Source organism: Ctenocephalides felis, unplaced genomic scaffold, assembly GCF_003426905.1.
Source record: "Ctenocephalides felis isolate EL2017-DRISC unplaced genomic scaffold, ASM342690v1 CF-g0.4_SCAFFOLD_01604, whole genome shotgun sequence".
In the NCBI taxonomy this organism is placed as follows: Eukaryota; Metazoa; Arthropoda; class Insecta; order Siphonaptera; family Pulicidae; genus Ctenocephalides; species Ctenocephalides felis.
The window spans coordinates 34,276,421-34,288,958 of record NW_020537758.1 but is presented as its reverse complement, the minus strand read 5'-3'; the positions used below and the strand labels follow the sequence as shown (position 1 = coordinate 34,288,958).

The following is a 12,538-nucleotide window of genomic DNA, read 5'->3' as shown; positions in this document are numbered from 1 at the left end:
ATTTTTTTTTTCGTTCGGTGTATGGGTCCTTGCGATGTTTTTCCCAGAAGCAACGCAACCCCATACACTTTAATTTATAATTAGTATTATTTGTACAATGTTTATTTTTTTGGAATTATTTTATTAGTAGCATGGATGTAAATAACTCGTCTAAAAATCTAAAAACTTTGTTAAATAAATTACTTGTTTTTATTTTGACTGATTTTTCTACCGTAATGCAATGAACATATTTTAATTAAATAATTTAAATTTTTTGTGTTTGCACAATAAGTCTCCTAAACGGAGAAATGGTGAAGACCTAAACGGAGAAATGTTGAACGAACAAATGTTGAAGACGTACTGTTTGAAGTTGAAAAAAAGTATGATGATACAAAACCCTAAATTATGTAAAAAATAACAAAATTAATATTTATTTTAGTGTAAATGGGCCTCAACTAAAGATACCAGGAGGTTGAATACTACAACAACGAACAGGAGAAGATGTGTACCTATATGATGTACCAGAGCACTGGAATGATTACAAGCAGGTTGCCACATATAGTAATTATGATTCATCATAATTCCATATTCCGTGTTCTCAAGCCACTTCTTATTTCAGGCATGCAGAGTTAAATTACCCTTCATATTTGGGAGTGACATACCAAATAGCAATCATTGCACTCTAACAAGAGTACCCTTAACCCTTTCAGTTCACCTCAATATAGATACGTACAGGTTTTCTCGTATTCATAAGTTAATATTAAGTAATTAGACCTTAGTTAGATATAAGTATAAAATATTTTTATTTTTGTTACCGGGGCCCCGTTTGTATGTTCGTCCCTATTTTTAGGGGCACTTGTGTTTTTTTTTATCTCATTTCAGATATCGTTTCAAGAAAATTGCTTACCAAGCATACAGGTACTACCAAAAAACCTCTACCGAATAGAAAGTGAGTACCAAGAACTACTTCCACAACTCATAGGAGGACATGGTCAGACCAATCGATGTACCAAAACACTAAAATTATTGGCATGCTGCTAAGTAATATGTATAAATCTTTTTTCTTTATATTTTCTAAACCACTTTTTTTATTTCAGGGTTACAGAATTAATTTCTTTTCGCACCACAAAGCACCAAGACTTCTAAATACCTGCCAGGAGGATACGCATATTTAAGCATATTTAAAGGTTTTTATCCTATTATTGTTCATTTAACCTTATTATTAGTTATGACCATACATTCTTTTATTAATATAACCGGGGCCCCGTTTATTTGTTTGTCCCTATTTTTAGGGGCATTTGTGCTTTTTTTTCATTTCAGATGTCTTTCAAAGAAACATTGTATTGTGTGTCTATATGTTTTACGAAGATATACACGAACCACCAGGAGACCACTACCGAATTAAAGGATATGTGCAAGTGGGTACCAACATTACTTCTACAACCCATACCAATAAATGTAGTGAAACTCTATTCTTTTTAGGTCTTGCACGAGATTTGGTAGAAAATATCAACTCAAAACCAACTAGCACCACTACTACTACCTGAACTACCGCCTGCAACAGAATTGGATGATATGACATAATCAAAAGGAAAATTAACTGTGAGATAAGACTTTTTATTATTATAGTAGTATTTAGTTAATATCAGGTTAAGGGACGTTTTGACATTAAAATCTTCGATCGTACCTTTTTTGGGGTTGTTCGTGTACTTTTATTCAGAGCTCAAAAGGGTGGCGTCATGAAAGAACTTCTCTTATATTTTTCGCGCTTTTCTTTACATTATATAATTATCATTTGTCATAAACTTCATAGGCTGGGAACCTATGAAATTTTTTTCCAAGTGTTTACATGGTGGATCTGGGGGGTACATCATGTAAATGCTCTTTTTTATAAATTTACAATCACCGCTAAAATACTAAAGTACAGATTTTATATTGATTTTTTTCTTTACCACGAGAGGTTCTTTCATTTTTAAAAACCGAAATTTTTGGGTACATCAGGTCATTTCGCGGTGGTTCTTCTTTTCGCGATATATTTGGGTCAGTTAGGTATAATTAGTTTGTAAGTTAGATTAAGTGGATTAGGGCTGCAGAAATCGATACTTAGTAGTATTTACACTATATCCATTTCCATCTGAAATGTTAGAAACGTAAATATGAATGAAAGTATCTATTTCTGTGGCGATACCACATTAAAAAAAACGCGCCTGGCAACTTCACCTCATGGGTGGCGTGGAAGAAAGTTGCATCTTAATTAAGTACATATAATTATCAAAATTAAAATATTTAGATAATTATGTTAATTAATATACATAAATGTGTTAATATGTGTACACAACACTGATAATTACAAAATAATATCGAAACATCTTAAAATAAAAATTTTCAAAATAATCTTTGCTTTTTAATATGTGGTTAATGTTATTTTTAATTTTTTTTTCAGAACTTGATAAAGAATTATTAGATGCTTTCAGAAAGAATATTGTCAATAATTATTAATTTTGAATTAGTTGAAAAAATACTATAAACACTACAATGCGAAGAGTTATATGGTTTTTGATAAATTATATTTTATCTCTTTGCATCGTAGTATTTTTTCAACCTCTAATTCAAAATCAATAACTATTAATCTTTTTAAAAGCATCTAATAAAACTTTAGTCAGAATTGAAAATAAAATTTGAATTATTTTCGATATACACAAAAAAATTTTTTTGAAAAAAAAATTTGAAAAAAAATTTTTGAAACAGATTTTTTTTTTCATAATTACTTATTTTGTTAAAATAAGTAGAAAGAGTTTTGAATCATTCAAATCGGACGCTTAGTTTTCTCAAAAACTGCGATTTTTTGCACATTTAGCAGGGTATCTCCGAAACGGCTGGACCTGCCTTTGCCAAAAGTTAATTACCACTTCTCCATCATTACAAATTGAATGTTTTTTAGATCATTCAAATTGGATGCTCCGTTCTCTCAAAAACTCGATTTCTATTTTCTGCACTCTTTGCTCCGTAACTTCGAAATTACTATTTAAAATTACTATAACTTACCCAACGCAAAGTTGAAAATTATATATAAATAATTTATAATAAATTGTTTAATTAAAAAAGTAAAATTTTGTGTATTAAAAAGGGCGCCTGAACGGATAGGGCCTAGGGCCTAGGGCGGCAGAAAGTTTAATCCGCCACTGATGGACATCTCTAAACGCCATATTTAACATCATCACATAGGCTTATAGAAACAATGTATCCTGATTATCTATTGAATTATAAATAAATAAAAAAAAAATTCATGTACGTCTAAACTTATAATGACTACCACTGGGCAGCATTGTAAAATTTTATATCTACACATTTTTCACTAAAATTACTGTATGGAAATAATTGTATGGAAATAAAAAAAATCTGTACAGAAATATCATCTAATTTTTTTTAATGTGTTGTTCATATCAGTATGTGACTATTTCATGGCATTAAGAAATTTTATCAAAAGTGTAATAGATGTAAGGGTCATTTTGTGTAAAGTAAGCATTGACCTTTCATTGTGTACAATTAATCGGCGTGATACAATAAGAATTAATTTTAACAACTTTTCAAATTAAACTACTGTCTTTATATATGAGAGTTACTCCAAAAGTTTTGTACCGATTTTAAAAATGTCATTTGAAAAAACTTGACTAAAACAGCGATTTCTTTGTAATTAGCTAATAATCAGGGCCTGAATTACTATCCTAAAATAAAATACTTCACTTTTGAGAAGTGATTCAATTATAGAAATTCAATGAAATTTGGAATAACGGGTTGCGATCTAAGGTTCAAGCAATTGCACAGTACTTGCTTATTTGAATTATCTGAATAAACTAGTGGGGCGCATGGCATCGTGCCTTAAGGCAAATTGCTGGAACTTCGCGTACAAAAAATTATTATTTTTTTAAAAACGATTAACATTTTTGAAAAAAATTGTATCCGCACACACATACACACACGCACACACACACATCCATTTTTTTAAGGTATGCCAAAATATTCAGAAACCTTTGAAACGTAAAGATATATAAAATCTTCATTTTCGATTTGTTTGCGATTACTATAACTTGACCTACGGGAAGTTAATAATAAATATAAATATAATATTTTAATATCATCTCAATACAAGTTAAATGGACAACATGAATAAATTGATTAGATATGTATATTATCTATTTGTGGCAACAATTTTCGCTTTTTCTGTTCTCGTTCTGCGCAACCATCTGCAGACGTGTTGACGCGTTATAAGGGACAGGATCATGGTGGCTAAGCCTTCTATTCCCTAGGATTCTAATATCAGCTCGATGTTCGTCCATGATGCCATAAAAATGTCATATTATATTATTAATACAATCCTGATCTACGTATGCAATGTATGTGTTTTTATATGGGCTTTGTCCATACATCCAATATACTTACAGCGTAGGTATACATAGCCCGCGTCGGTTTTGCGCAATTGTGTACTACTTATAATAGCCGAACAACTTCAATAGAAATGCGAATACAATGGTAGAATGGCGGTTCACACAAAAGGCAGAATGACGGTCGGGATGATATTCGTTCCGCGGGCGTAGGGCGGCGGGATCCAAAAAGTTGGGTGGACCCACAAATGGGTGGCGGTGGACTGTGAGTTATACATTTGGCGGACTGGCTACTTAGACTTTTTTATTTCGAAATATATGAGTTGATAAAGAAATTCATGATTTTAAAATTTCTTCTTTTTCAAATTTTGATTAAATTTAGTAACAATTGTTTAACGTTTTTTTGTGATTTGTTCATGCAAAATAACCATCAGATATTGTTAAAAATACATATGTATTTATATATGTATTTGTATATATATATGTAATTTGTACTTGTTTTCAAATGCATTATTAGTTTTGATCTATTTATTTGGTAACCTATCTGCCTGTACCCCTGTTGACCTGTCTACTTAAGCGATTAAGAAAACTCTTATATTTTTAGAAAACTTAAAATATTAATAGACAACTTATATGCAAACGCTTGTCAATATACACATCTTTTTATTCGCAATTTTTCTGCAAAAGTTTTTTGCAAATACGTTATAAAGGTAGAACAACCGTTTTCAAAAAAATCACAGAAATTTGTTTATGAAGAAAACACGATTAATTGCAAATTACTAACTCAAATTTCTCTTGTAGTTTTCCAGTTATTTCGATATAACTGTGTGAAAAGTCAAATTTTCAATTTTACTATATGATACACATGCAGAGTGGCATTCATATATATATTATATCTATATTGATATATATATATATATATATATATATATATATATATATATATATATATATATTATAACATGTATAACAAAGATGCAAATGTTACAGTGTGCAATATTAATATATGTGAAATTCGAAGTACCAAACTGAGCTAAAAATTCATTTAATAATTTGTAGATACAAAGTATCAAATGTTTATTGGAGTCGTTTTCACAATTTGAATTAAATCTCAAATATGCGAATAATTATCTTATATTCATCCCTCAATTAGAGTGAAAGATATAAATTTGTCGGGCTTTATGTGTTAAATAGATTCATAGGCACATTCCTATGAACTATGTTTCAAAAACGTCATGATTGAATATTAGCAGCCCAGAGGAGATTGTATTAGAAGTATAATATAAAGCAAAAACAAAAAGAAATATAATATATTAATGAAAATAACAAGATAATATAGAAATAACTAAATGAGATCAATGAGTAATTGTGATTATTACAATCATAATATTGCAAGAATTATTCACAAGCCAGCCAACCCCTAATCGAGTCCTTGCACTATCACTGTCCTGAACAGTTTTGTGGAAATTAAAACAAAATTTGAATTGTTAAGTTGTAATTGGAAAGGAATAGAAGTAAAAAATCAAGCTAGATTAGAGTATATGAAGATAAGATTTAGAAGAAAAGAAGAACCAGTGACACTCCTGGCACCGACACAGAAGTTAAATTGTCACGTTAAAATTAAAATAGAATTTGAATTAATAACTTGTAATTGAAAAGCATTAGAAGTAAAAAAATAAGCTAGATTAAAGTATATGAAGATAAGATTTAGAAGAAAAGAAGATCCAGTGATAGTCCTGGCACTAGGCATCTAGACTCTAGATGCATAAACTAAGAAAAATTTGAATATTTAGAAATTTTTGACCAATTATTTGAACAATCAATGCCTGATTGATAATTAAGGATAACAAAAGCAAAAATCCGAAAAAATCCTAAGCAAAATTAATATATCCAACTTTTCTTCTAACAGTATGTCTCTGCACGCCATAAGTTTTTCCATTCCACAGGTTTTCCATGAAGATATTTGCCAGCGATAGCGCACCCATATCTTTTCCGCGACTGTACGCGCTTTAAGAAAAACACAATAGCCCGCTCGCTCTCTGTAAAGAAAGAACTCCCATTTGTGTACGGCTGCGAGGGTGTTTGTGTCGGACTTCTCACTAGCTGCGTTTCGGTGGTGAGACATTGGGGCAATTCGGTTCCAATATTACCTCAGAATATTCACACTGGATTTACCATAAATATTGATGATTTTATTTTATTGAGTATTGTTGTTTCTAGATAGATTCAAAAAAACTCTAAGAGTCTATTACAGTAGCAATATATAGATGCAAAATTAAGTACTACAAATGTTGATGATTTTTGATGAACATTTTGGGATACAGCATGCGAGAGCAATACAAGCATTATTTAAAAAAATCAAAATAAGATTCTTCTGAAAATGGATTGGAAATCCATTGTTGTGTATCGATATCATTGATAAAATACCTATGCATGTAAACTTCCATATTCTTCAAAGGATTAACTATAATTTTTGTTATAGGAGTATCTTTTTCTGAAATATTGTTACTAATTATATACTCGTCAGTAAATGGAAACATTTCGAGCGATCCACTTTCTACTCTGTTTTTCCATATAAGAATTATTTTAACAAAGGCCTCAAGTTTATTTTTTACCATAAACATATTAACGCAGACTCCCTGCATTGATAAATTCTTATCATTGATTTTATCAAAAATATTGGCCAAATAGCATAGCTTGAGAAGCCATAAATTATCGTGAAAATAGTCGGCCTAATAATACTAATTTTAAAATTTTGTTTATAATGATTGAAAAGTATCAGATCTTTGCGACCCCTTTCTAGTAGTCTCGCGGCCCCCCTGGGGGTTCGCGTCCCCCACTTTAAGAAGCCCTGGACTAGACAACTATCCAAATATTCTCGCCAATAAGCCCATGTCAATAAACTACACCAAAACATTAAAAGGAAAAATGGATCTATCTTAAACATGAAGCACTACAACTTTTATATCTTTTACTCTAGTTAAGGGAGTAACGCAACTGTGCAAGATTTTTGTAATAGAATTTAACAAGTTTGCTTTGTGTCCAAAGGACTATTATAAATTGTATCAGATTCGAAAAAAAATGTATTTAATCTAACGACACTTAATTAATCATATTAATAAACTTCTACAAGTATAAAAAATTTGAAAATTCGACTTTTCGCAATGTTATATCGAAATAACTGAAGAACGTTAAGAGAGATTTGAATTAATAAATTGGAATCAATGATGAATATAAATCGTTTCAGTATTAAATATTTTATTTAATAAAAACTTTCGAAAACGGTTGTCGTACCTTTATAACGCATTTGCAAAAACGTCTGCAGAAAATTTGCGAATAAAATGATTTGTATGTACTTTGATAAGCGTTTTCATATAAGTTTCCTGTTAATTTTTCAAGTTTCTTAAAAATATAAGTGTTTTAATCGCGTATATATTAATGATAAAATTTTATAACAATAATAGGGGAAAGAAGTAATTAAATTAGTTCTCATACAAGTAGAAAGTACAAAACGTTAGACGTAAACAGGCTAAAAGGTAAAATAATGGAACAATAAAAGATAGATAGGCAGATAGACTCCTGTCCAAATAGACAAAGCAATAGGTGGACAGGTAGACAGGTCAACAGAGGTACAGAGGTACTGGTAGATAAACTGACAAATACATAGACCAATACTCATAATGAATTTGAAAACAAGGTCAAATTAAGCTACAAACTTGCTTAAATTATTATATGAAGCCAATCGACAACTTGTTACATGAAGATTTAGTTTCAAGAAAGTAAATAAACAACTAAAATTAATTGAAAAATTATAAAAATATATTAAAAATAGTGAAAGAAAACATTTCATTCTCTGTACTTCTACAGAGCAAGTTAAAACATGCTCAAAAAATATGTTTTGTTAACTTCAGTTTGATTTGAATGAATTCTTACTGTTATTTTTGTCAAAATTGCATTTTATCTAATAAAATGAATTTATAAGCTCTGAATTATATTTATTATGATTGCTTTTCAATAAAAATCCTTTTATGCAAGTTTGTTAGTATCAAATGATTTTATTATTATGTCAATTAATAGCAAAATATATTCAAAATCAATTCAGTACAAGTTCCTGTAAATCTATTCCTGCTCGAATCCAATAAGAACGTGCAAAGGCCTCCAAAACACAACGCAGTGCCGGTAATGTATTATAAATAAAAATACTTTCAATATAATACATTGTGTTTATTGTATGTTCTTTCTTAAGGCTGTGTGTATCATCATTGTGTGCATTATTCTCCAAACCATTGGGACATTGTATCTGCTCATTGTGAGTTTTCACAAATACATATAGAAAAACACAGAAGAACAAATACAAACGAACCTATATAAAACCTACGTTTGGCGTCGATGAAAAGAAGCGAAAATGAATAGAACGAGCTCCAATAGAAATAGAATATAATATAAAATATAGAACGTATAATATATAAATGTAGCACCATACAAATGCTTTTATCTTACCTCAATTGAAATTATATCACTTTCAAACAATGCAAAGTCTGTAAATATTTAACAAATAATTTGTTTAATTAAAAATATTGTTAGTTAAACTAGGATTCGAATCAGATATATTACTTGACCAAAGTACCATCAAAATAATATAAAAGTTTATGAAGTTTTAAACCACCACAATAAAGTAATATGATATCTTTATAACAAACAGAATAATACCAGTGGTACCCCGACTTCAAGTGACCCTACATACGAATGTTTCGAAATACGAGCTACCAAATAAACCATTCGTTGCTTCGACATACGGCCAAAAACTAGCATTGTTGAGCGAGTAAGAGTTTTCTAGAAAACCGTTATTGGCAGATCAAAATATGAATGATTTGGTCAGTTGTAACAATGATTTTCCTACCACATAAACCTTAGTAAATTGTTTTATAGTTAGTCATTTTAATTATATATTATAATATTGTGTAGTAACTATTTACCCACGCGAAAATATCAAGAAATTAATAGTTATTCTACAGTTTATATGTATATGTATATGTTGAGTTTACGTTTTCTACTTTTTCTACATTTATAAAATATGATTTACTTTTATAACCGTTCAATTGAAGGAAAAGTGCCATAGCTTTTGAATTAAAGCGTGAAAATTATTGAAAACATGTATTATGCGAGTGAAACATGTTATAGAAATGTGCTATGTAAAAATAGAAGGTGTTATAAAGGGTATAACACCAGCTAAGGGGCCTTACAACAATTTATAAGCAACTTTCTGAGCTATAAAAGATTGTAGATTAACGTCTTTGTTGTTCAACAAAACATCTCACGCATTTCTGAAATATCATGAATGAAGAGAAATAAACATTAATTAAACATTAACATTATCACAAACAGTGATACAAGCTTGGTTACAGAGCAAATTAAACTAATACATTGGGGTAACACTCACTGTATACACAAAATAGTGGAAGCTAAGTTGAAATTCATCTAAATAGGTTTAAATATCAAAATGACACTAAAGAAAGATCTTGAATTCAAAGAAAATTTATGAATTATGTATTCGACATTAGAGCATTATGCCAAATTTGCAAAATGCCAACAAAACATCTATAAAGCATATTTCTCAACATTATTTTTCTATGATGTATGTATGTGTGAAGTGATAAACAAAAATTAATCATAACATTAAAAATATTTACAAATGTACTTGCACATTTAATAATCTGTAAACTCATACTACGATAGAAAACTAATTCACTGATGACTATATTAGAAATTGAAGTAACACAGAAGAATTTTACAGAGTAGGAATTTAAAAAGTAAACTGGATCAAAATCATGTTGGGAAAAAATGTTTATTGCATAACAGCATCAAATGAAAAGAAGGATAGAAAGAACATTCCAAAGACAACAAATGGTGAAAAATTACTCAAGAAAGAATACATTAGAAATTAACTGAAGTGCAGAATAGAAAAGCATACGAAGAGAGCTTTGAGAAATAAATAGGAACTGCAAACAAGACAAGAGTGATAATATTCATCAATGTAGGTAGTAAAGTATCTCAATTTTTACATTACACCAAATCGTTTTTCTCTCTTATGTAGTTAACCTTAGGTTATATTATAAAAAATTACTATACTATAATTTTTCTATTTATTTATTATAGTACACATCAACAATTTTCAAATTTTACTAGTTCTAAGACAATTCATACACTTGATTTACTTTTTGTTCCATTCATCTTTCTCTAATTTTTCTTTTTTTACTTGTTCCAGAACGGGGGTCAAATATCTCCAATCTTCTTCCCATTTGATCCATTGATCTTTCGGTAAAGTGATTTTATTCATAGACAATTGCATGGCGCGCACCAAACGGAAATTTCTCTCGTCAACAATGTTTTGGGGCAATCTGCGTAAAGCTTCAGTAACATCAGCATCTTCATGACGGACATCATCTAAGTGAAGTCCTAAAATAATGTTTGAATTTTTATATTGGAAGTTGTGTATGACTTGAAACTGATTTCACTCATTCTCTTATAAAGTTAAATTTGTAATATCTATATCCAAAGATTTACTTCAACCGGAGGAGCAATAAATAATGGTAAAATATATATAAACTCCATAAAACCATACAATAAAATTATAGTTGTGACTTCTAATTTAATTGTTACACTTAGTTTAAATATTTTACGTTTTGAGAAGTCTGTGAATTTAAACTTACACAAAAAATACACCATTTACATAAAATATCACTCAGCAGAAACATCCACATATATTTGATAGTGACAACATTCATAAAATTTATCACACTAATATAATAGACGACAAGATTTGAATCAATAATAAGAAGTTATTTGTAAGAAAGAACTTGAATTGTTTAAATGTGAATTTCAGATATCAGAATAATAAAGCGCACACTTATAACAAAAAATCAATAGCTATTCAATAGCGAATGTGAAAAAAAAATATTTCAAGAATTGATGTCAACTTGGGAAAGACATCGGCCATAATAACTATCAAAATAAAGGTTATGTACAAAGAAAAAATATGTATGGCAAAACATGTACAAAATGTAATTATAAGACACTCACCATATTGATTAAATCCAGATGCATTATACGCCCATTTCTTTATTTTATCTGAAACAATAATATATTAATTACTTAACAAAACTGAGTGACATTATGTAACAAGAGCGACATATATATATTAATATGCTACTGAAAGTTTACTGCAATAGCCGATAAGAAAAAACTAATACCTTTTACTGAATTCACTGTTCTGAAAGTTTTTGGGGCAGTTGATGCCATTTTTTACTAAACAAACACTTATGTCAAATTTGTAAATTAATATTGTACTATGAATCGTTCGGCTCGGCCTAGCTATGTTCTTTTGTTAACGTCAAGTGAGACGCAGTAAGCGTTGCCAACTTCAGATCATCAACAGTTCGGGTTACTTACGACAGATGTCACTCTGGTATATGGTTATTATTTATTATTTGATTACATATTTATTAGCATATTTCTAATTTGTTGTATGTAGATTTGCTGAACCTTTTTTTATTGATTTTGGAGGATTCACGAAAATTATCAAACATTTAATTAGCAAAACAAGGTAAATGTAAATTTTCATATTATGTTTCAGTCATTACAAAATCATGCCAATGCTGTAGTTAATATAATATTAATAATGTTTATAAGATTGCATAAATAATCTCTTTTAATAATATTTACTACTATGTTTATCATTATATATTATTTATATTTATATAAGATGTCAATTTAACTAATAGCTTTCAGCTTCATTAAAGTTTTAAAAAATAATGTACATGTATATAAATGCAATCATGTCATTTAATTATAATATTAAACTACTATTCTACTGATATTGTAGACAAATATATGTGATTTTTTTTTCACAATTGATTTTTTATCTATGGATGTTATCTTCTGCAAATATTTTCATTTTGACTCTGTGTGATAGTCCCTTACAGCACGCCTGCTTTCACCCCCTGTGGACAAGTTCGCCTTATAATTTTTCTAACTGTCAAAGACGTCAAATAATTAAAGCAAAGTTGTGAATTACATGAACTAACATTTTAGTTATTTATATAAATATTTGTTAATAAATGAACGTAGCAGCACGGAATACGGGCATTAACATCTGTAAGTGTTTTTACTTTTCGATC

General features: G+C 29.3%; 1 protein-coding gene across 1 annotated transcript; it reads right to left on the bottom strand.

The window, feature by feature from the left end:
* Positions 1 to 10,490: 10,490 nt before the first annotated feature.
* Positions 10,491 to 11,745, bottom strand: LOC113372607 (cytochrome b-c1 complex subunit 7-like). Its single transcript, XM_026612966.1, has 3 exons — positions 11,612 to 11,745; positions 11,442 to 11,489; positions 10,491 to 10,817 (listed from the first exon to the last, which is right to left on the bottom strand). The coding sequence occupies exons 1-3, from the start codon at positions 11,658 to 11,660 to the stop codon at positions 10,573 to 10,575; spliced, it is 342 nt and encodes a 113-aa protein (XP_026468751.1). The 5' UTR covers positions 11,661 to 11,745; the 3' UTR covers positions 10,491 to 10,572.
* Between the last annotated feature and the right edge of the window lie 793 nt (positions 11,746 to 12,538).